Source organism: Corvus moneduloides, chromosome 7, assembly GCF_009650955.1.
Source record: "Corvus moneduloides isolate bCorMon1 chromosome 7, bCorMon1.pri, whole genome shotgun sequence".
Lineage (NCBI taxonomy): Eukaryota > Metazoa > Chordata > Aves > Passeriformes > Corvidae > Corvus > Corvus moneduloides.
The window spans coordinates 14,510,807-14,536,133 of record NC_045482.1 but is presented as its reverse complement, the minus strand read 5'-3'; the positions used below and the strand labels follow the sequence as shown (position 1 = coordinate 14,536,133).

At 37.6% G+C, this 25,327-nt stretch overlaps 1 protein-coding gene across 6 annotated transcripts in view; it reads left to right on the top strand.

Annotated features, from left to right (window-relative positions):
* Nucleotides 1–25,327, top strand: part of NBEAL1 (neurobeachin like 1) — a 75,573-nt gene that overhangs the window by 16,699 nt on the left and 33,547 nt on the right. For 4 of the 6 annotated variants that reach the window (XM_032114798.1, XM_032114797.1, XM_032114801.1 and 1 more), the window contains 17 exons: nt 3,801–3,962; nt 5,254–5,335; nt 5,526–5,653; nt 6,478–6,560; nt 8,680–8,765; nt 10,295–10,601; nt 11,495–11,601; nt 15,025–15,111; nt 16,573–16,656; nt 18,165–18,263; nt 18,355–18,935; nt 19,571–19,703; nt 20,290–20,409; nt 21,585–21,888; nt 22,798–22,883; nt 23,206–23,295; nt 24,845–25,013. In XM_032114798.1, coding sequence (XP_031970689.1) covers nt 3,801–3,962; nt 5,254–5,335; nt 5,526–5,653; nt 6,478–6,560; nt 8,680–8,765; nt 10,295–10,601; nt 11,495–11,601; nt 15,025–15,111; nt 16,573–16,656; nt 18,165–18,263; nt 18,355–18,935; nt 19,571–19,703; nt 20,290–20,409; nt 21,585–21,888; nt 22,798–22,883; nt 23,206–23,295; nt 24,845–25,013 — 2,708 coding nt within the window. The remainder of the gene's footprint in view (nt 1–3,800; nt 3,963–5,253; nt 5,336–5,525; nt 5,654–6,477; nt 6,561–8,679; nt 8,766–10,294; nt 10,602–11,494; nt 11,602–15,024; nt 15,112–16,572; nt 16,657–18,164; nt 18,264–18,354; nt 18,936–19,570; nt 19,704–20,289; nt 20,410–21,584; nt 21,889–22,797; nt 22,884–23,205; nt 23,296–24,844; nt 25,014–25,327) is intronic. The other 2 variants (XM_032114800.1, XM_032114803.1) reach the window with 1 other exon arrangement.

Genomic DNA, 25,327 nt, shown 5'->3' with positions numbered 1-25,327 from the left:
AAATGGTGACTTTAGTGAGTGTAAAAATAATGTGTTTTTCTGAGGTTAATGACAGGATTAGTGATGTAGATTGGAAGCATGGAACCATGTGGATTTAAATTGTTTGCGTAACAGATGTAAAGAAAAAGCATCAAAACAACATAGGGATGAAGGCAGATCATTCCTGTGCTTTTATGTCTGCCTTAAAAATACCACTGCCATCAGATATTAGAATTAACAAAGAATTGCAGTTTCTGCCCATACTTGGATTTGTGATATAATCAGGCATGTGAAAAGTGGCATCTTTCTGGTGTTTGTCAATTTGTATTGCAGTCATTTACATTGTGAAAACAGTAATACTGGGCCCATGGAAAAGAAATATAGGTCAGTGTGGAACCACCAAATGCTGATTTCCAGTGACTCCAGGGGCCAGAGGACCCTGTGGACTCACTTTTTTTTTTTTTTTTTTTTTTAACTGGTTTCCTTAATAGACAGCTAATTCTGTCTTTGGTCTTAAAAAAAAAAAAAAAAAAGGTGGTGCTAGCTAAAATGAGAAACTGACTGCACCAATATTTTTTCTCTTTTTTTTTTTCTTTCTATAAATCTTGGTGTGTTTTACAGCTATATGGATGAAAGACATTGTGTACTGAAGGGCTAATGCCAGGAAATAATGAGAAACTATTTAGGGAGAAGAAGGCTTTTACAGATTGCTGGACACAACTAACCTTTTGGAAGACAGGCATGAAATTTTGTGTCAGTCTAAAACATATGTGGGGTTTTTTAACATCCAAGAAAATACCACTTAAGAAATGTAAAGGTTCTATTACAGGTTTGGTTTTGGTTTTTTTTCCTGTCTGAAACAAAGACTCTTAATTGGCACTGTCACTTGCTGATTTAACTCATAAGAGTGTTTTTTCTATAAATTAGAATATGTAATTTCCTGAAGTCTACTTTGGAAATGTGAAAGATGCTAAGCAATACAGAATTAGGAAACCTCTAAATATAGTGTATGAGTATATCCAGTGTTATGATTTGACTGTATAAGTAGAGCTTATACAGCTATGCAGTTTATAGGCTTATACAGCTTCAGTTCTACTCCTATCTTTGTGCATCTACTCTGTATGAAATGGCTCATTGATGACATTATTAATGATTTTGCTGAAAAGGCAGATATAGCTCTGCTGATGGATTTGAGCATTGAGCACAAAAGACCAGCACACCTCTCTGCTCTTTCCCTCAAAACATGTATCCATGTCAGATGTATTTACCATAGAAAGGATAAAACCTTTACCAGCTAGTGTGAGGATTTCTTTGCCTCATTGGAGAGGAATTGTCATTTGATTCAATACTTTAAAAAATAACAAAGGCCTCCAGAGTGTTGTCGTACTTTTTTTCTGCTTTTGTTTTGCATTATCTTGAGCAAAGGAGCTTAAAGGAAGCTCATGCAAAGTACCATAGAAACCATATTTTATTAACTTGCTGACTTCAAATCCACATAAAAATGGTGCAGAAATCATGATAGGAATGCTGATTACATGGTTGGTGTGATTACATGGTGATTGTTGAAAAGTAAAGCCTGGTTTGCTACAGCAGTTTGTTCCCAAGGCCTTACTGCCGGAGAAGAGTTCCCAATGTGTGTGAGTTTGAGCTGTAATAGGTGCATACAATGTGGAGGTGATTCAGTTCCCTTTCAGACACCTGACATTGCAGTCTATATGGCTGCATAACCACATTAATGTAATGAAGGAAATTATAAATAAAAAGAACCCAAGTGTGTCAAGTTCTTTCTCATATTTTTGAGGTAGGATACCAGCAGTCAAATTAGAATGTCAAATAAGGTATGATTTTTTATATTAATTTTTTTTCATTCCTTTTAGTTTAAACAGTGAGTCTTGTTGGAAAAAATTGGCACTACATGTTGACAAATGTAAGTCTTAGGTTTCTTTGGTGGTATAGTAGTAATTCGCTCTGGGGTAAAAAAAGCTTGATTATTTATAAATATTTGTATTTATTTATATACTCTATAGTGTATTCATTTTGAGTAATCCCAATTAGGATTTCTCATGCTGGTCTCACATGAGGCATGGGTTCTCATGGGTTGTGCAATAGCACAGACGGGCAGCTACTGCAAAGAAAACATTCTTTGGGATGTGAGGCATGAAGGGTATGCTGTTTGCTCTCTTGTAAAGCATTTCATGATCTTACTGAAAAAGACTTGTTGGCCATTTTAGGGAATTAACTTCTGGAGATATGATTTCAGCTGTCAAAAATTATGGTTTTCCTAATACTGAGAGGGAATTACCAGAATCTGAAATACAGAATCTGAATTTTCAGATTATGAGGATCCACACTTGTAGTTCCAGAGATTATGGATCTGATGGCATCTTCAGGGGTGAAGTTGCTATCACAGAAATCAAAATTCCTTTCTTGGCATTTGTATTTGAAAAAAAACAGTTGCTCTCAGTTTTGTGGTTAGTGTTGCTATCAGTTTAGAGCCGAGGCTATAAAATTTGTGTTACAACTTTCTGAATCCCTTGAGATTTTGAATTCCACGATCTGAAAAGCAAATTGCACAACTCTGTGAAGAGGCAAGGGAAGGAACAGTAGGTGATCATCTGTATAAATATAGGTAACATTTGTTTTCTAGGATGTGGAAGCTTTCTGTCACTTATACCCATCTAGATGTTTTACCAAATGGAGTCTCTGATTTTCCCTCCTGTAAAGACTTTCCTTTTCAACATTAGAAGCTAAACAATGGATTGTTCCCATTTTCCTCAAATAATATCTATCATGTTGTGTAGGGTTAGTCATTGCATTTCTACATGCTTTTTTTGTGCTTTTTTCTTGCACAGATGTATGTATGCAATGGTCACATTAATGAGGTTTTGAGCTAGCTGAATTTTTTTGTTGTGACTTTCCTGTGGGTTTGTTCGTATTGAAGGCTTTTGTAAGCTGTGAGGCTCTTGCTTGTGTCTTCCTTTTTCTGCACAGAGTTCATAGAGGATGTGTCAGGGTAAATAGCTACTGGCAAAGGCAAACTCTTTTTAGCATGTGCAACAGTGGATAAACAGTCTTCATCCCAAAAGATGTTCTAACAGACCTGTAGATTTCTATACTGTTACTGAAATGGGTTTCCTTTTGGTTGTTCCTGGATCATTTTCTTATTTGGTTTTGGATCACTGGAAAAAAAAAAACGAAACACAACTAAACCCGTTCTTTTCCTCATGTCTTGGTTCTCACTGGGATGTTTCTAAAAATGTTTTAGTTTTCAGAAAACAGTAGGCAAGATAATTTTGTATGGCTTTTTGAAATTTATGTAAGGACGACATGAGGTTCAATGTGGATGAATACCAACTGAGTTTCAATCACTGTGTAATAATTGGCATCTCATTTATTTGGACACTTTTAATCTTCGGTAGAAAGTTGAAAACGTTCTTGCAAATATGTTTTGTTCTCATGTTTCGTTCCACTGTGGCTGTCCTTAGGGATTTCCCAGGCCACCTGTTTACCTGATGAAGATCATGCAATTTGTTTGTGGCAATTAAGGTAGCTCATTGCATGGAGGAGGATTTAGGAATCTGCTTAATGAATTTTTTAACACTTTTCTTTTTAAATGTAGTTCATTGCTGGGGAAAAGGAAGCTCAGGTTGGTGTATTGCCAACAGATGCTTCCTTGTGGTTCATTAGGAAGTGTTTGTGATCTGTCAGTTGAGTGACCTTTCCCACAGAACTTTAGTGGAACACTACATGAGTTCATGGAAATCGATTGGCAGCTTGTCTTTTGTATGATTAACAATTTTGTGTCTGGATCTTTTCATTAGGGTGGATGACGTTCCTCCAGGAATATCACTGCTTCCTGATAACATTCTTCAGGTCGTCAGGCTCCAGTTGCTACAGTGTGTCCAGAAAATGTCAGATGGCCTGGAAGAGCAGCAGCAGACTCTGTCACTTTTACTTGTGAAATTCTTTATCATCCTTTGCAGGTATTTGTTCTAATTGTTACCTCAGCAAGACTATTGTTTTGTTTAAGAAATCTTGATGCAGCCTATAAATATAGATTTCAATGACATGTACAATGTGATTTGACACTTTCCCAGTAGAAACAGAAAAATTACACTTCTCACAATCTTCAAAATAGAGGCAGAGGGAATAAAAGAGAGAGAGGAGAGCAGTGCAATCATCTTAGCAATAATGTTTGTGATAGGAATAGAAGGGGATTAAATGCTAAATTCCTTGTAGTTATAGAAGATAAATCTCTGGGAATTCAAGATATGATGTTCCTGGTATAAGAAATACTTTTAAAAGAAAAGGTGCACTCTAACAAGCATTAGCTATGAAATAACTTGAGAGAATTGTACAGGAAGAACTGTTTCACATTCTTAACATGGTTATAATTCCATAAACAGCTTGTGAAACTTACTACACTACTCATGCAGCTGATTTCCTTCTGAAGCTTATGCCTGATAGTGTAATTCTGTTGACACAAATGAATAAACTGATTTTGGGGATCTATTCCTCACTTTTTCTTCAGTTTTCTGTTGCAAAGTGCATTTAGAGAGAGGAAGGGAATAAAATATAATAGAGAATCTCCTTTACTGAGGAGAGTTTGAAGCAGCATTTTTTAATACTTTGGCTCTTCTTACCTCTGAAACAGAGAGCTGAATGGCAGTGTGTAAGTATCCTGGAATACTGAATATAAGGTGAATAGATGGTGGTAATGTGTTTCTAAATTAAAAACTGTTGTCACCTTTACTTCCTGAGAAGTTCTGCTACGTCATCACTTTGGTGTCTGATCTTTGTGACTTCAAAATTGAGAAATTCTTTGTTGTTGTTGGGATTTTTTCTTAAAATAATTTATTAGGTGTTTTCCTCCAGAGAATTTAAAGTGAATCAATGTTTCTAGGTAATATGTTTACTAAAGTTCTAGAAAGTGTATGAACTAGTAAAGTGGAAGTTATTCTTTGTTATCAGATGCCATTTCTGAGCTTTCTATTTAGGGTGTCCTGGGAATCTGCTTAACCTCTGAAACCCCAAATTCCAGATGGAATTGGCCTGCAGCAGAGTGACTCGAACCTTTCTTCCTGTTAGACGAAAACTTGTGAGCTCTGTAACTGACAGAAATAAACATTTAAGTATGTGCAGTCTTTTGGAGAGTATTTTTGAAATGCTGGTATACTTTTGTATGAATATAGCCAGAATGCTAAAACAAACATTGTTTGAACTAGCTTCAGATGAACTGTGTACAATGCTGTGGTTTTTATGTCGTCTTCACAGGAATTTGGCTAATGTGGAAGAGATTGGGATGTGTTCATACATTAACCATGTTATCACCATGACTACGTTATACATTCAACAGGTACGTGGTTAACAATTCTTATCTGTTTTTCTGCCATCTGATACTTCCTGCTCCTCGTTATGTGGTCTGCTCTTTCAGTAATAGTGTTATATGGAGAACAATTCATAGGCTCGGACCTGTTCTGGAGGAGATTAAGATTAATTTTCAACTTCTGGAAATTTTCTGATCATAGCTTTCTTTTTCTCCTCAGTTAAAAAGCAAAACAAAAGAAAAAGAAGTGGAAGATCAGACCCCAATAGAAGAATTTGTGAGACATGCATTGGCTTTCTGTGAAAGTCTCTATGATCCATATCGAAACTGGAGGCAGCGAATTGCAGGGTATGTGTGGACTAGGACAGGATTGTAAATACTGTGGTTTATGAGAGCTATAACCATGAATCAGTAGAATCACACCTCAGAAACATGTTATGCTTTCTCAAACTGGATATGATTTAAATAAATTTCAAAAATTATAATACATTTACTGTTAGTATAAAAGTTAAAATTAAATCTGAGGATATACTAAGGGGCAATTGGTTGTAACTGACCACCACAAAGGTGCTTACATTGCTCTCTCCGTCTGAAAACTGGCCATTTTTCTAAACTGGCGGAACAAAGAAGCCAAAAGGAATGTGGTGGGCAGACTTGCTCAAACTAGGGCAAAAGAAGTTATTGAAGTCTACAGTGTAGATAAGTTTCATCTTTGAAAATAAGTTTGTAAATATATCAGTAGAATTGCATCCCTTTCATTTGATGGTGCGTTCCCTCCAGCCTGATGAACCCATAATAATGTTTTGTGCCCATTTAAAATTGCTTGGTCGAGAAATTTGGCAGTCTAGCTGGTGGCTTAGTTATAATATGCATGGACTAAATAAGAGATTGCTGGCTTTTTCATTTTATTTTTTTAACTAAACCATTTTGTAAAATTTAAAGTATTTCTGGGTGCAGACTGAATATGGGATTAGCTGTGATTCATGTTTTCAGGATGAAATACTGCTTCACTATTCTTTTTCCTCCTGTAGGCAAAAGATAACTCCTGATTTTTGGCAGTGTTTTCTATTACGTCATATTATAGTTTCATATTATAAGTCATAAATTAATAAATAAGTCATAAAGGTATCATATCTAATTTCTTTGGCATATGTTTTTTAATGTAATTGCAGACGTTTGATTAGTACAGTTGAAAGGAGCAGACAGAAGTATAAACCAGCTTCCCTCACTGTTGAGTTTGTCCCTTTCTTTTACCGTAAGTATTACTGGCAGCCTATTAATAAATAGTCTTCTTTAGAGGAGTGAACTTAATAAGTCCAAGTAACTTTCTCCTAAGCGTGCCTGATAATGTAAAAGTCCCTTACTTGCTTTCTGAGGCTGAATGAAGTGGGTTGCTTTGGTTGCTTGTTGTTTGTACTTGTTTTTTGCTCTGAGCACCACTATTTTTCCATTTCTGCTCATCTTTGAAAGCCTTTTTCTTTATTTCTAGACTTTATTTTGGTGCCTAACATGGTTTAATAGGGTTGGTTCTGTGAATTGCCAACTTTTCCATTTATTATGGTGCATAGTGATTGCACATGAGATCCCTCTAGTAACTGTGCTGATAACTCTCATGGAAGAATAATCTTAGGAGAGTGTTCATGCACTTCTGTCTCTTTAATATGATTTAACAGCTAGAAAAGATGAAACTCTGTGCCATTCAACTAGTGAATGCTCCTTGGCCTTGAGTTTGGAAAACACTTTTCTCTCTGGTTAAGTCATTAAATATCATGATGGCTACTTTGGAATTCATGTGTTCTTACCATTACAGACTGTTTGTGTGGAAAAGAAGGATTTACATGTCCATATTCTGTACTTAAATCTCAGGAATGTGGGATGCCCAGGTAGTTTGTCAGTTTAACATACCAAAATGCTAGTCCTACAGAATTGAAGCAGCAGGAATAAGCGGGAGGGATGGGGAGTGGAGTGAAATCAGCCCTTTTTGCAACTATCCATTAACTTGGTTGTAACTGAAAATTTAAAGAAAAGGTTCTATTCCTGGAGTGGTAGCATTTATGAATTTGATTCTTCTAGGTTTGAGTCACAGCTCCTGTTCCTTGAGACTCCATTGCTGTGTACAAAAAAATAGGATAGTTGCCAAAAAGACCGAATTGTCAATGTCAGTAAAATGCCCTTATCTTCGTGCCAGAGCCCTGGAAACCCACTCTAAAGGCTGCTACTGACAAATGTCATCTCTAGGTTCTCTCCTCTCCATTCAGTGCCTTGCACTGTGGTTTCTCCTAAGTCTCTTAAATATCATATAATGTGACTGAGCTAAAAGTGTGCTAATTAGCAGGCGGTTGCTCATCTGCTTGTTGGCCAACTCGTAGAAAGGACAGAGTTAGAATTTGCTGAGCATGTGCCTTAAGCGTTCTGCCATGCCAGGACTAATTTGAGGGAGGGTGGTTTCAGTCTACCACCCCTAACAATTTATTCATGGTCTGCTAGGTACTGCTTTTTTCAATTTGCCTGAGGCTCTATAAAGATCCAGAGGCTATAAGTCAAGGAGTGGTGGTACCAGCTCACTAAGTGTGATCATATAAGCTTGGTTCTGTTTGGAGAACTGATTTAAAAAACAGCTCTGCAATCTTCATTTAAAACAGGCTTAGACATTTAGTATATAGTCAGAAATCTTACTTGCCAATAATTGGTATTTCCAAAAATAATCCTTTCTAGTTTCTTGCAGCTGCATTAGGTCTAGTGTTATTGCTATAACAACAATATCCAGGTTGTATCTATTGCTAAGAAGAGTTCTTGAGGCTGTTTAGGACTAATTTCTATCAGATATGACAAGAGGAGAGATGCAGGGTAGTTGTTGTTAAAGAGATTACTGCTAGAAAGGTTACAGATCTGCACAGGATTCTCTGGCACTCTGCCTTAAAGTCAGCAAACTCAGGGACTGGTTTTTTTTGAGCTACCTGCACTGCATATGGCATCAGACTTTCCATGCCAAAATTTCTCTGGACTTTGTCATGCTTGATAACTGGTTGTGTGTTAGTACGTCCTTCTATTTCTCATTAGTATGGACAAAATGGGCTCCTTTTTACATTATGAATCAAGATCAAAAGTTGTATGTCTATAGTTCTGAAAGCTGGCATGGAAAGTTTTATGTGAGCTGAAGGTGTGGCCCTGTGAATTCCTGATAGATGTGGTCATGTTGTGTTACTTTGATAATGCTGGAGTTGGTATGTTTGTGTCTGAGTTATGTAAAAGAAAGTGGAGATGATACAGTTGAAATTTTTTTAAATTTGTATGACGACAGGGAATATAGGAGGGGTTTTTTGTTATTTGTTGGTGGGGTTGTTTTGAGGAAAATCTCCTTTTTATTTAATCAGAGTGCTTTCAAGAAAGTGAACATCTCAAGGAAAGCCTAAAATGTTGCCTGCTACACCTCTTTGGAGCTATTGTGGCTGGTGGTCAGGTAAGGATACTCTAAACTTTTCAGTTGCTGAAACCTCCAAATGCTTGTTTCTTGTTTAAGGCTTTTAAATACTCCATAACTTGTAAATGAGAAGAATTTATTATAGATGGTTAATTCTTTTTGTCTTATGAACTTTGGGATCGTTCTGTGCAATATTACCTAAACGCTAAAAGCTGGGTCCTGATTTCAAGTAACAGTAGAAGTTTGCTGTTAAGAACAGCTACATGTTCATATGAACTTACTGTAATATTTAAAAGAAGAAATGTGGGTAACTTGATTAGGGATTTCTACCTGCAGAGATGAAAGTTTTGTGTTCATGAGCATGAAATTGATCTAGCTTACTTCCCAGTGCTGACAGTAAGCTGTTTTCAGTAGGAGGCATGGGGTCTTTACAGCTTGGAAGCTGTTGAAAGTCTTTGAAAGAGTTTGAGGAAAAGAGGGTATTCAGCAGCAGCAAAGCCAACATCCACTTTCTTGCCTGACTTCTGTAATGTCCTGCTTAGTCTGGTCACAAGCAGCTGCTACATCTGATGATCTTGGAGAGAGTGTTTTTAAAGGTTGCCAGGGAGCTGCAAAGCCAGGCTCTGCTCCATCAGGGCAGTCAAGCTGAGGCTAAGCAGGATGGCCAGAAGAAGTTGACCTGACTGGCAAAAGGTGCTATACCCAGACAGAGTGATGGGAGCAGGTGTGGTGGCAGGAACCAGGATCAACCAGCCCAGCCTACTAGACAAGACTGTAGTGATAAAGCCTAAAGTCAAGCCAGGAAGTCTGGTCAGCACATCAGAGCACGGGTTAGCTTTACCAGTGGTAACTGGAGTCAGTCAAGAGGCCCGTGGTTGCCAGCCCCATCCATAGCCATGAAGCAGGGCTAAGGTCCAGCTGGGCAGTCAGGTCAGTGGGTCAGGTTCAAGTCACGACATGGCCAGGCATGGCCATGGCTGCAGTGTAGATCAGACAGGTAAAAGGTTGAGAGCCAAAGCTGGAATGCAGCTCTCTACAGAGGGCAGGGAGTTCCTGACAGAGCTTCTCAAAGCTCACCACAAGCCTGGCTTCCTATCCCTGAGCCTATGCAGTCAGGCCCCCAGGAAAAAAGGTGAGGAAATGCACTCGGGGCCCAGACAAACATTTGCTAATTACTATGTTCTTATCACATGTTCTAAAGTATCATCAATCTCATAATCTAAAATGAAAACTCAGGTGAAGGTTTGCCTCAAATTAGCAGTTTATCAAGGCTGCCTTGCAAGAATTTGATAACACATATTTAAATTGTATTTCCTTTTCTACATAAGCATTCCCTTCGGAAAAGAGAGTCTATTTAAGTGAATGAGATGGGATGCATTTCATCTGTAGCCATCAACATAATCCAAATAGAATGTTTCTTATTTAACAACTACATAGCATTAGTATATATAATAATGCGTATTGCATGATTCAGATGTCTCAGGTAGACACAGCTGGTTTGAAGTGGTTTAAATTCTTCTAAATTCATTCATTTTTCTTGATAATTTTTTTGCCGTAATGGGTTTCAGAGGAATGCTCTTCAAGCAGTATCTCCTGCCACCATGGAAGTCTTGATGCGTGTTTTAGCAGACTGTGACAACTGGGATGACAGAAACCCTGAGGAAGTGAGCAGGAAGGCAGAGCTGACTCTGAAGTGCCTGACAGAAGTTGTCCATATCCTCCTAACCAGCAGTTCTGACCAGCGCCAAGTTGAGACAAGTACAATATTGGAGAACTATTTCAAGTTGCTTAATTCAGACCATTCAGCCTTACCTAATCCAAGGCGATGCAGGCAGTGGGAGAGCAGATTCATAGCACTACAGATCCAAATGCTGAGTGAGTACCCAGTTCCTTTCAATATTTCTTGACAATAACTCTGAAGCAAAAATGTTGACTTGGCTAAGCAATTGAAAAATTTCTAACATTTCTTCTTAGATATTTCTTGTTTAATCACTTACTAAAAAAAAACTGAAGAAACCATATCAGACTGCTACCATTTAACTAGAGTGTCAAGGTTGATAGACTGAAAGTCTCCATTAAAAGAGAAAAACTTTGCTAGGCAACAAGTGACACTTATCAGAACCTTAGTAATTGCAGAATAAGACTGTTCTGTAATAAAACAGCCATGTGGTGCTGTTTTGTGATAGTTTGATTTTCAAATGGCATTGTTGTAAACATTGGCCAGAAGTAATAGTCTGAAAGAGCTGTGTATAAGTCTTTGAGTATGAATGCAGGGGTTTGAGTTTTTTCCATTTTGATGTTCAGCACAGGAAATAAAGGTGTTTCTTTTCCCATACTTCCAAGAAAACTGAGGAACAGTACTGCAGCCACAGAGAGTGCTTACAGTATAAGGCTGTTGTAGAACGCAGAGTAATTGCTTGGTGAGGAAACAAGTGTTTATGTGCTTTAAAAAAAAGGTAGTACTGCTTATGTACTCACAATTGGCAATGACTTGAAACAGAGCCCAAAACAATCAAAGATACTCATTAGCTGAATTTTTCTCCATATATAGTAGGCTATATGGTAATTTTTACAGCGTCAAAATGTTTAGCTTTTAGGCCCAGTGATTTAAGATGTTCTTAAAATGCATATCATTCTTGATCAAAATTGCAGAGCATATAATTTGTCTAATTTTTCCCTGACGTATATTATGGAACGTGCAGGAAAAAATGTTTGATGGATTTGGGAAGTGTTTTGTCTTTGATGCCAGTTCTGTTTTAATTTTATAGATACCATCACAGCCATGTTAGACTGCACAGATAGGCCTGTTCTGCAGGCAATTTTCCTTAACAGTAACTGCTTTGAGCATCTCATTCGACTGTTGCAGAACTGCAAGGTAAGTTTCCCCTTATCAGCATATTTTGAACAAAACCTGCCTTGTATTATCATTAATGAAGTAGAGGTGTCTCGTGTCTGTCTTGTGGTTAAAGCAATTGATACTTAACTTTGAGTCCTGAGCAAAATACCTTTACAGACCCCGCTCAGTCTCCATAATCTGTTATGATGCTGTATCTTTGAATCAGTGCTGAATCTTTTCTTGCCTATTAAAAACTCTCAGATGTCAGACTTTGAGCAAAGCACAGTGACCTCTAACAGTATGTCTGATTGAAAAAAATCAATCCCCCAGCCTTTTTATTTGGGTTTTTGTTGTGGGGTTTGTGGCTTTTTTTTTTTGGTTTGTTTTATTTCTTTTATATTCTATCACTGGATTGCTAGGAAGTCACTTAACAACTGCTGCCAGAGGTCTGCATTCTAATTTCAGAGGAATGTTTTTCCATTTAAAAAAATCTTGCTGGTGTGCCATTGTAACTGTTTCAAAATATTTGAGTCCTGTGTGTAGCTGATGTAAAATATGAGCTCAAGCTGTTAAAAATGTTCTTCAATTTTTCCTTTTCTAGATAGGATTTAGGGTTTTCATCTCAACCGCAAATGGTTGAAATTTGCAAACTTCCACTGATTGCACTGATTTCATTTTTCCTTGTGTAAAAGAACATGGATATGATGTAACACTCTCCACTATTTTGTTTCTCTTTTTCTGATATGTTAGTGACACGGCTGTTTTGAGCTCTTCTGATGCTGGGTAATTTAATGCCAGCTACAATGTGCAATTTGTTTCTAATCCATTTAGAATTTTGGATTAAAATGCATTTCAGTGCAATGATGTATTAAAAATAAATGTGTTTGGCTTATGTCTTAATTTTAATTATAATCAGTGGCAGAATGCCAGCTGACTTGAAGTGTTTTGAATAGTTTGTAGTTTTATTATCTCCTTCTGAAAAGACATTATTTGACCTTTCTATTCTCCTCCTGTGTTTGGGAATCTCTGCCTATTTTTGTACTAACCTTGTGCTCTATAAGAAACTCCTTTTTTGGTTTCTTCTAAAATCATCAACAATGTGATGTTTACCTCTTCATGGAGACTCTTAGCTGTGCTCCTGCTCTCATAAACAAGTGGTGGAATTTAAGAAGGCAGGAACAGCTGCTCTATTTTTTATTGCAGCTTGCTGTTTTTATTTTTATTCTTCCTGTCTGTATGTTATAAGATATGTTCTTTTAAGGTTTTTTCCTGGGATACAGTCTCACATATCACTGTGTTGTTTAGAGATCAGTGCTGCCAGTTTGGTACACAATGTGCTTTTTTAGCCTCTCACAGGCAAAATACCCCCAAGGGTGAGAAGTGGGAGAGAAAGAAGCAGGACAGGTGTTGCAGTATATTTGTACTTCCAAATATACTGTCTCTCTATTCTTTTTCAAAGCCAAATAGCAAAGACTGATTTACCTGTAGAATTAGGATTTCTCCTTATTAGCTGGGGGTGGAGACCCTATTTCTAGATTTTTTTCCATCATTTGTGAAAATTGCTACTGGGTTCCTAAGCAAGCTGTGTGTGAAAAGCATGTTCTGCATCTTGTCAGAGAGCATGAGAGTCCATACACATCTCTGAAACTCAGGAATGTATTGGATCTTCTGCAAACTTGAAACGCAAGTAATTTCTATGGAAAGGAGGGGTAAAGAAAATACATACTACTATTTCTGCTATAGATATCCCCAAGAACTTGGGGTGTTCAAGGCTACATTTCTAGTCATACTTCCTAGTCATTTGCAGTATAAAGATCTTGTAAAAGGTAAATCCTTTTTTTTCATATTTGCTGGTTTTAAGGCTCATGGGCAAACTGTCTTTCCTTAACTATGCTTTAGGGTTAGAGATCTGCTCAAAAGCTTTTCAAAACTTCTTGGTTAAGTTTTGATGATCTGAATGTTGCTTTTTGCCAGTGATATCCAAAAAGAGGGACTGTAATTTAGAGGTATCAGGAGGTGCTTATTCAGTACTGAGAGTCATTTAACAAACTGTTTTGTCAGTGTTGGATCTTTTCTCATCTATTTAGCTCTCTCAGAGGTCAGACTTTGAGCAAGCACAATGACCTCTAACAGTATGTCTGCTTAAAAGAAAAAAATGGGGTTTCTTAACAGCTTTTAAATGGAAGAATTAAAACCATGTAGACATTGTAGAAAAAAAAAATCAATTTTTTGTTTTCACATGCCTTATGAGAAATGAAGTAACTCATACAAAAAGTTTTATGGGCTCTTTATTTTTGCATTGTCTGCATTTGCTTTTGTGTAATGTACATATTCTTGTTAATGTTACAGTCCTCTGAGGCATGTTACAGTTATTTTGCATTAAGTGCTCTTGGCTGTGATGTATCTTTCAAAGTGTTTCTAATTATGTGCTTTCACACCTATGTAAATCAAAGTAATATCTTAAATGTTGTCCTTTGTTTTGCCCTAATTTATGGAAGTCTATTTCTCAGGTTGTTCCTCTTCAGAGAGACTAACCTGGCAGATAATGGAACAAAACGTGTGTATGTGTGGGAAAAGACAAATGCGTAGGTTTTACCCACTAAGGGAAAGTATTTCCTTTTTCTTAAAGGAACCTCTAAAACGTTTTAGTCAGGGTTTTTTTTAATACCTCAATAGAATCTTAAAACAGAAGGAGGTAAATCTTAGTTCTGACTAGGTTACAGCTAAATTTGGCACGCAAATTGACTGCAATTGATTATGAATTTGGGTGAGTTTGAAAGTTTCAAATTCAGGAACTGACAAGGAATCTAGCTACTGAACATAGAGCAGTTCCTTAGCTGAAGATGCAGTATAAGTGTATGTTTGATTTGAAGTTGTTTACCACCTGTCTGATTCTTAGGATGATGGCAGAGATATTTTGCCCTTCTTCCTGTCCTAAAGACTGTGTGCCCCAGAAATTCTGCTACTGTGCTGTTTGAAGATGAAAATATTCTGTCTAGGTATCTTCAGCTTTCACCTAGGGTGAAACATAAGTGGAAAATGGTGAAGCATCTGTATCCATTTCCTTGTTAATGCCCCACTCTCGTCTTTATTTCTTACAAATAAATTTCTTAGAACTCTCTGTCATGTTGCATATTGTAAATGAAATCACAGGTGCTGAGCCAGAGACGAGTATAAATTCCAGATAAATCTTTCTCTTTGTCTCAGTGATTACATATTTTCATGTATTTTTGGGGGGAAAAAAGTAATTACTCTTTAGCAAAAATACAGTTTAATTTTCAGTATATTAAGAATTAACAGAAGACTAATACTAATGGACAATTGTGTCTCATCAGTGTATGAAAGCTGTTTTTTTTCCTCCCCTATTTTTGTATGTGAAATGCAAATCCAAGGCAGCCTCCACAGATTTGGCTGCAGGTAACTGTTTAATGCAATTATTTCCATTATTCTTGTCTCTAACAGCTGTTTTTAAATGTTAACAATAAAGTGGCAGACAAGAGTGAGAAAGACCTTACCAACAAATTACTGACAGAAATGAATGAGGACCAGGTACCTACCTAAACTGTATTTTGCTTCAGTTGAAGTCAAGACACAATCACAGGAAAATTGATTCCTGTGCTTCACCTAAACCATCCTCCTTAAGCCTTCTGCAGCAAGATGAACTTAGGATGCTGCACAAATTAGCATTTCCTGGCTCTGGAAAACTATTTTCCTGAATAACAGATTGAATTCAGCCTTTGTTTTATTCATTTCCTTCAAACTGCAGATATTGGTAATAGAATGAGCATCACTTACGCTTATTTTAAGGAAAAGGTGAAGTACATGAATGGGATCCAAATAAATTCTCTCGACCTGGTGGTGATTCTTTTTCCCCTCCTTTTCCTCTTTTTTGCTCTTTGTCTCAGCACTGTGGTGTTTTGGATTCTGGGGCCTTGTTTGTGAATCGCAATGGTTGTGTTTGGTGTCCTGATTCTTTGCTTGTCATCAAGAACAAATGTTCACAAAACAATGGACAGGCTGAATCAGGGAGGTAGGAATAGCCTGTTGCTTCACTTTTCACAAGTACTGTGGAAAGTTTAAAAAAATGCAAATTTTTGTATTAATTTTATAGTAGAATTATTTATTCTGATTAAAAATGTAAAAAAATGCTAAATACAAGGGATGGTAATTTACAAATTGTAATTTTTAACTAATAGCTCTGGCTTTTTTGGACACAGCACAACACTCTAACCGCATGTAAATGTTTCTTCACATCTAATAGAGTCTTCTGAGTCTTGACATTTCACTTTCATAATATGTCTGAGGTGCATATCATGTTTCAGAGATGATGAAACAGTATGTTTGTTTGCACAGTGTTGCTGATTAGGTTTACTGATGGATGCAAAAGAGTTCTCCAACATTTTTGTTCTTAAAACCACCATAGAAATATCAATATAAACAAGAATTATAGAAAAAAAACCTCAAAAGATTACTTAAATTGGAGAGAGAGGTGTTGAATCAATGCAATGAGGCTATGGGTGAGGCAGCCACCTAACTGTGCTGGTGTGACTTATCTCTTACACTTCAGGGGTGTGTGTATGTGCTGCACTGGTGTGCAGGGCCTTGGATGGAAAACAAGTCATTTTATATGAACTGCGGGTGCTGATTTTGCAGCAGTGCGCGCGCACACACACACACACACTCCAAGAGATTTCCTAATTGTTTTCCTCCCTCCCTCCCTCTTGAGGTTGTCCATTAGACGCATGAGGAAAACTTGTTTGTCCATCAGAATATTTGAGGTGCAGTTTGTGTTGCGAATGCTTCTCTCCTCTTGAAGTCGGTGGTTAGTTGTCTATTGTGATGTAATTCCTTGTAGGCTGTGGGGTTTGAAATTTTGACTGGTGGGGAGATGATTTTTGAAGCATGTTACCAAACTCTTGGTTTCCCTCGTGGCAGGAGGGCACAGCACAGATTTTGGAGCTGAACTGTCTTTGCGTGTTTGTATATGACTTCTGTACCTGCTACTTTCAGATGTTTCAGGGACACCTGGACTCCTTGGCAGTATCAACCATTCAAGCCCTCACAGCAGTAATGCACAAGTCTCCAGCTGCAAAGGTAACCGTGTCTATGCAGAGGGCTGTTTGCAGCTTCTTGATCTTGTTTCCAGTTAGTGCTTTTATCACAATATCTTGATGGATCTTGCTAATGGAGATGAGCAGATTGTGGTCACACATTCATGCCAGATAGGAGTAGTTGATTAGCATTCCTTATCCCTTTGTGTGTCTAATGGCTGGACACTGAGTCACCTTTCTACCAAAACTGGAAGATCTAAGTATAATGGTAGTTGGAACCTTTGTAAAGGAGGTACAGTTGTTACTTTTCTCATGAATATATGGGATAGACTTAGTGGGTATTTAGAGGAATTTTCAGGCAACAGTTTGTGTTGTAGTTTTTTATGGCTTTAAACAAAGTCAGGACAGTATTGCTGTCCAGATGGTGGTCATGCCACTGCCCTGTGCCCTTCCTTGGTAGTTATTCTGGTGATTTGGTAAATGGATATGTTGTGGTTAGTTTGTGATTCTGACTGGAAGCTAAGCCCTTGGACAAACTGTATTTATTCCTGGGTTGCAGAGTTCATTAAATTAACCCTTGGCTGAATGATTCCCTGGTCTTGGTACAGGCAAAGGGACGTGACTGTACAGTGGAGGGTAAAGGAAGAGTGGCAATCATCTGATTTTGTTGCTACTTTCAGTACAGCTTGAGGGAGAGACAACAGGATCAGTTATGCTCCTCCAGAGCATTACTGAAAGTGCTTATTTTGCCACAGACTCTGGAAAGCCTGGGAAGAGTTGTATGTTGGAGGTGGGGACTAGCTGGGATTCACACAGAGTCAGTAGTTTTCAGTTGAACTTCTACTGCAACGTGTATTTTTTCTTTTCATGTTTACCTAAGTAATCACCTCACTTCTGTTGAAAGATTTATTCTTTAAAAAAAAAAAATAATTTCAACACAGAGTATAGCCAGGAGAAGAGTATTCATTCCGTATGATGTGTTGGCTGTTTATTAATTAAACTATAAATGGATACTACCATTTGAACTTTGCTGATTGATTTAATTTTTTTTTTCTTCTTGTAAAATCAATTTGTTTTCAGGAAAGCTTCCTTGAAACACTTCTCTAATTTTTTTAAAGTGTTTAGGATGGGTGGTTTATAATCTGGTCTAGAAAAATCTTTTACTGAAAGGTTAATAGTTGAATGCTTCTAATTTTCAATGGAAACATTTCATGCTATAGCTTGCACTAAAAAGATGAAAAACGAAGCTATTTGTTCTTTGTGATAGTATTAACATTTGGATTATACCAAAGTAATTGTGTTATTTTATAGGTAATTAATAAAATACAACTTTGAACTTTTATTTATCTGTATGCTGCAGTGAAATGCTTCTCATCTGCAGCATTCTAGAGACAGTAGAATGAGCAAGTTATCAAAAACAAATTTCTAACCTCTAATTACTATATTCTAATTATTATGTGTCTAATACTGTGTTGAATTAGAACCTGCTGCACTAGACAAGCAATTTTTATCCATATTATTTGTTAGTGAGACTGGAATTTTTATCCTCAGGAGGTCTTCAAGGAGAGGATTGGCTATGCACACATATATGAGGTACTAAAATCACTGGGTCAACCCTCACGGGAATTGCTGGAAGAACTCATGAATATGGTGAGCTGTGCCTGCTTTGAATGCAGAAATGCTGACATCTTTCAACAGTACTTCTAGCCCTATCTTACTGCATTTCATGTCTGTTTTTCAGGCTGTTGAAGGTGACCACATGGCTGTTGGGATACTAGGCATTAGTAATGTCCAGCCCTTATTGCTCCTCATCCAGTGGCTTCCAGAACTAGAATCACATGAGCTGCAGATTTTCATCTCAAATTGGTTGAGGCGAATCTGCTGCATTGACAGGCAGAGTCGTGCCACGTGTGTCAATGCAAATATGGTCATCCGTATCATCGAGACCCTCAATTCTCACTCGGCGCTCCACTGTACGTGTGCAGAGAACCTGATTGCCCTGCTGGGCTCCTTGGGGAGCCAGTCCATGGGCTCGGAAGAGCTGCTCCAGCTTGTGCGGCTGCTGAGGCCGGAGGAGCCCCGGGTGGCTCACCCGTACGCGGTGCCGGTGATGCGCGCCCTGCTGGCCATGGCTCGGAAGCAGGGCATGGCCAGCGCCCTGCAGTACTTCAACCTGCACCACAGCATGGCCGGCATCGCCGTGCCCGCCATCCACAGGTGGCCGGGCTCGGCATTCTCCTTCAACGCCTGGCTCTGCCTTGACCAGGACCGGGTGGACCCTGGCACGACGGGCAAAAGCGGCAAGAGGAAGCAGCTCTATAGGTACAGTTACTGTAACTGCTACAGCCTACAGGTCAGATGTGGGCCATCTGTGCCCTGTGACATGTGGTACTTCTGCTTATCTTCATTGAAGGCAATACATAATGCTTAGTCTGGGAAAGGAGAGCTTTCTTCTGTCACCAGAGCCAGGTTCTGTTACAGAAATAACCGTGTAGTTTCTCTGTTATGATGTCTTGTCATCTACAGTTTAAACATCCATAACTCCAAATTGTGTTAAGGTTCATTGCTTAAACAAAACAACATTAAAAACCAAAAATCAATCCATCCAATCCCCCACCCAAAACCAGAACAGCCTTCACACAGTGTTTTGTAAAGGTAATGAACTCTTGATTTGTATAAGAGCACAGTGAGCAGACACCTTCATGCGCTTAAACAGTGAATATTGACATGAGTGGTTCTTGATATAATTTAACTTTTTGGGTGCTAACAATCAGAAGCAAACAAAATGTCTCTTTGGTCTTTTCTTTTTTAATATACGAGTAACAGTCACATTATAAATATTGGACCACCATCAAACAACTTGAGTGGATTTTCTCCTTAATGAATGTATTGTTAGGTGGTAGTTTTTATGAAGCAAGTGCTTGATTATGTGTCTTTGTCTTTTTGCCTTTCTGTAGCTTTTTTACTGGAAGTGGTATGGGGTTTGAAGCCTTTATTACATGCTCAGGGGTATTGGTGGTTGCAGTGTGCACGAAGAGGGAGTATGCAACAGTGATGCTGCCTGACCATTGCTTTTTTGACTCTCTCTGGGTAAGATTTGATACTGACAAACACTTTGTTTAGGATTGTATTGTTAGCTCAGAAGTCAAAATTCTATTTTTTTGATTGTGTTATGAATAGTCTATTTTATAATATTTCAATAATTCATTGCCTAAGAGCAGATTTAATCTCAAATAATGCAAGCAATTTTCACATAGATTAGTTGTTGATTGGGCTAATTTATGCATGTGTTATTAGGCATTTTTTATTAAGCTTGTTACAGCATTAGAGGTTTTTTATATTACATTAACACAAGCATAAGTGGCTGTGGTGCTATGTGAATAAATTAGCTGTGGTGCTGTTTCTGCCTTACCCTTTTATATTCCCATACTTGAAAACTGATGTGCATTATTATGGAGGAGCTGTATCTTTCTCTTCAGAAACATGTTTACATGTAAACATTACGTTTAGTACTTTAAAATGGAAGCAGCAGGTGGTTTTATATTCTTGTTGATGCTTTGGATATATTTTCTTAAGTGCTTTCTTTACCAGCTTAGTAGAGATGAAGTTAAATAATTTCATATAATAATTTCACTGCTCTTAATAATGACTTAATTATTTTTTATTGCATAACCAGCACAACATAACTATTGTTCATGTGCCTGGAAAGAGGCCCCTTGGTCAGAGCCTGGTGTATATCTACGTCAATGGACAGCAGAAGGTCTCTGCCCCGCTTCGATTCCCTGCTATGAATGAAGTAAGTGCCCTTCTGAGCCATGCCCCTGGTAGGATGAGCTCTCAGATAGCAATGAGAGTTCAGCCAATTGCTAATAATGTTCAGCTTTGAATATTGTCCAGAATATCATTTTGGAGTGTAACTAACCATTAAGTAATGCTTGTTTAGTTATCTCAGTTTAAAAACAAAAAACTCTACCAGATGACATTGATTAAATCACGGGGTTTTCCTCAAAATAATTGCCTGAGCATATTGACATAATTTATGATGGCATCATAATAAGTGGCAGCTCTGCCAGGAGGATTGGTGTAACAGTACTCAGTGAGGTATATTCCCTGTTATTTTCAGTGTTTTCATATGTTTTTACTTCCATTTTTTAATGTTTCCTTAATATGCTATTCCTTATTTCTTTGGTAACTGGATAAGCATTTTACATGCAGTTAATCTAACCATTTTGGTTGTGTACACATTTAGCCGAAAAAAATACACTAGCCATCAAAATGAGTGTATGTTATGTTTGGTTCCCTTTGTAAGCATTGTTCCTTCTTTTGTGGAGCAAAATTATATTAAACTGGGCTACAACACCCGACATTCTTCCATCTTTTCTAAGTTCTAATTTGATATTTGTTAAGTATGTTGAGAAAACAGTTAAGTTGGATGCTGTAATGGTAAAATCAGTATAAAACTTAAAAATGAGAGTAAGTGTATTTTTCATTTCAAGATAAAACTGTGGATTTTGGCCCATCTGTAAAATAAGCACTATAAATCTCAAGGTAACTAGAAATAGGGCAAGTAAGCTTACCATGAGGGCGTCTATTTGAGTGGACTAACTGATGTGAAAAATGTACAGTAGTAGATGTGCTGGGCTAGTATTTTGGAATATAATCCAGAAGAGTATTTATGGAGGAGTATCTGGAGCACTGTCCTTCCTGGCTGTGCTCCTGCCAGAGGTCTTGCAGCAGTTGAGGTAACCAAATTGCTCTTAGTTGGAGAAAGGGTGTTCTCTCTGATTATGAGAAGTATATGCTTGTTTTTTTGGCCTATTGTGATGGATTGCTTGTTTTTCAGGGCATGACAAAACTTGTTGCTCTTGGTTTCATTTATTTAGTTCAGATTTGCTAGGTGCAGCCTTCAGATTTAAAGCTTAAATTTACAGTATGTGTTTTATTTTCTGTCTTCCATGTGTGACTCTCCAGTCTTTTGCTTCTTGCTGCATTGGTTCAGCTGGTCAAAGAACAACAACTCCTCCTCCATCTCAGATACCAGATCCACCTTTTTCCTCCCCAGTTATGCCCCATCGGACATCCCTTGGGGGCATTCTTGCTACAGGAAGCTGGGGTGGGGTGCTTGGAAAACCAGAGTTCATCACCAAGATGATCTCAGCAGGGACTCAGGACAGTGAATGGGGGTGTCCAACATCTTTGGAGGGCCAACTTGGATCAGTTATTATCTTCCATGAAGCACTGCAGCCTTCTCAGGTGAAAGCATTATATTTAGCAGGTAAGTGGTGGCTGTACTGGTTTTAGCGAAGTAAAAGGAAGGAGTTACAAAGAAGACCCCACTAAGCTTTGCTCTACACAGACACATAAAGAAGAACTTACAATCCAGAAGAACTGTAGAGCTGACCTAAGTGAGAGGGCTTTAAAGCAAATAAGCTTAACATTTAATAAATGTTACAAAGTTTGATTTAAAAATATTATGTTTGCATGAACTCATCTGTTTATCATATGTACAGACCTGCCAAAATTAAAATGTTAGGTAATAATTTCCCTTGTAAGTTCTGAATTTTTGCTGCTGTTTGCTTACATGTGTTTGTAGTTGAGACTCTTCAAGTATTGCCTTTATTTTGATAGGCCACTTAAAGGTGATTTATGCTTGAGGATTTTTCCATAAAGATCAATAATTAAGTGATCATTTTAAAGAAAATACTCTGAAAGCTATGTTGTACAGTTCAGAGTGTTAAAGGTATTAAGTTCCGTAATGACTTGAGGTTGTTACAGATTAGCATTAAAACACTTGCATTATTTAAAGGATATATTTTGTAGTGCTGAACAAAACTATCTTGAAGGTTACTTATTTTCTGGGCATTTAGGCTTGATGAAGAGATGAGTGACAAATATGAGACAGGTATTTGTAAAGACAAACATTAGAGCTGTTTGAATGTATAACACCTCTTTGTGTAGTTTAGCTTTTCCTGTAGAATATGTTCCTTTTTAAGCAGACCCTCTGAAATGAATGATTGAAGTCACAGGGACTCTTCTTCAAAACATGTCTCAAATAGATATGGTTCAGACTGTCTTGTTTGTTCTTCCTACAAGTTTGGTGGTATAAAATTTGTAAATGGCAACATTAATATCCAGTGGACTCTTAAATATATACTATATAATTTTATATACCTTTTTTTTTTAGGTCCAAACTGTTTAACTCCATGGAAGTCTCAAGAAGCTGAAGTAGCAGACCTCCCCAGTAAGGTGCTCCTTCATTATACACCAAAGGTATGAAACAGGACATCATTTCTGTTCAACTACACAGTGTGTATTTTCAGTGTTTGCACTGTGGTTTTCATGGGAAGATAAGGAGCAGTGAGAGCTTTCTTAAACTGGAGTCTTGTGCGGAGACAGTAGGTTTTGTTCATGTTAGGCAAAAGCATGGCATTATCTTGTACAATAGAGAATGTCAAATCTAAAATAACATATATTCTAGGGGTTTCACGCTGTTTAAATACTTTAATATCAACACACTGGCACAAAATCTTGTGTTCAAGCATCTGTAAGTTGTTTCATAAATGATATCATGGCTTCTTCATTTGTTTAACAGGCCTGCAGAAACCCAATTTGTCTTGACCTGTCTGCAAATCTTTTACATGGAAGACTAACTGGAAACAAAGTAGTGAACTGGGACATCAAGGTAAAAGTGTTCTAAAGAGGCAGAACCTGATGTAAAAATGGCAGGGGTTGTGTGCTTTCACTTAACTTTTGGAATGATGGAAGTTATTGTCATAATGCAAATTATATTTAGCAGGTACAGCATGTTTTTGTACTGAGAATTAATGGGCTAATGCTGTACCTGGAGCAATGTTGCATTTACATTACATTTATTGAGGACTTACGAGGGCCACTGCTCTTACTGTCACAGTACATGAAGATACTTTGTGGTAGCTAACTGTTCTTCATAATAATGTTGAATGCACGTTGTGTATTGAGAGCATTTTGTCATCTCTAGGGAATTCTATCATGGTTTTCTTGCAGTCATAAACTCCAAGTTAGGTTAAGATTAGTAGGGTTATGTTAACACTTGTGAGTAGTCAGTAGAATACCACATTTTTTTATCTTGGGGTAAATGTATGAACAGATAAAAAAGACCTGCTTTTTTTTCAAGAACAGTGAACAATTGATTGTACTGGCAAACTAATTAATAAGGAAATGTTGTTGGAGCTACACTGTACATATCCACCATGCATATCTCTACAATCACTTGCAGAGACTAATGTTAAGAAAATTCAGACACTTAATGGTTAATTTTGCTGTGATATGAATAGTTTTAAAATACTTCAATTTGTCCTCTTTGCCCAGTAATGGGTATTTGTACTCCACAATGATCATTGTTGGATGAAGCTGGGGAAATGAGTAGGTGTCTCTGAGTAGCTTGCTAGGATCTTGATTTTGAATTGATTTGAAGTGGTTGTGAATCACTTCTAGAAATCTTGTGATTTGAATATATTATCCCTTACCACAAGAAGCATTGTTTGAATAACAGAATCCAGAATCAAGTAAATAGGAAAAGTCCTCTGAGGTCGTCAAGTCCAACCTGGTCTGAACACCATCTTGTCAACTAGACTGTGGCACTAAGTGCTACATCCAGTCAGTCCTTAAACACCTCCAGGGACTGTCTTGTGCTATCTCTGCTTGTGAGGAGGAGGGGGAAAAAGGGAACTTTGGAGACTTGAATTTTAAGGAGAGGCTTAGAATTGATGTATGTGTAGAGTTATTTTAAAAACCAAAATAAAATTGTATTATTTTTTAACTGCCTGAAGTTGAAATCTTGCAGGAAGATTGTTAAAGCAGAGGTGTGTATAATCTTACAGTCTTCTCTTACTGCTTGCTGCAAGTAACTTAAAAATCAGAAAAATGTTTTTCCTGTTTTTCAAATATATTTAGCAGAAGATTCTTTCTAAGTTTTTGTATCCTTCAGTTTCCAGTGTTTATATGGGGGGAGGAGGAAGGAAATGTAAAAAATGTACTTTCAAAACAAGAGCTGACAGGATGGCCCATGTGTAATTGTCATGGCCAGAACTTGAGCAATCCTGGTGTTAAACAGTGTTTTAAGCTAGTTTCGAAGTGGTCTTTGAGACATTCTCATTGGTTTGTGAGTACTCCTGAATGTGGAGTAAATCTTTGTTATTGTTGAGGTGATTTTACTTCTGGTGATGTTTATCCTGCCTTTTCTCTTGATTCAGGATATGATCAACTGCATTGGTGGAATAAATGTGCTGTTTCCATTGCTGGAGCAGATCAGCTTTCTTGGTGGACAGATGCATGAGAAGTCTGAAGGGGGAACTCTGCCTCCAGAAAGAGTAACTCCTGTAGAGGGTGACTGGGTGGTGTTTCCATCCACAAAGGCATCAGGTAGGAAAGTGCAGCTGAAGTGAACTAATTTTTAAGCTTGATTTTAAAAGTCTTTTTGTGAATGACAGAGAGCTGCTTATTATGTGCTGGATTTTCCAGAGTACCTATGTAAAGCTGAAAGGCTTTTTCTGTCCCTAGATACCTGACATGGATACTGAATACCAAGAGTTCAGCACTATATAAAAATAATATAATGTATTTCAAATATAGCTATATTTAGTAGCATTATTTTTCTTTTCATGATTTACTGTTACAGGTGCCAAGGTATGACATTGTTTTAATTTCTGTTCCGATTATTTTGAGAAATTATATTT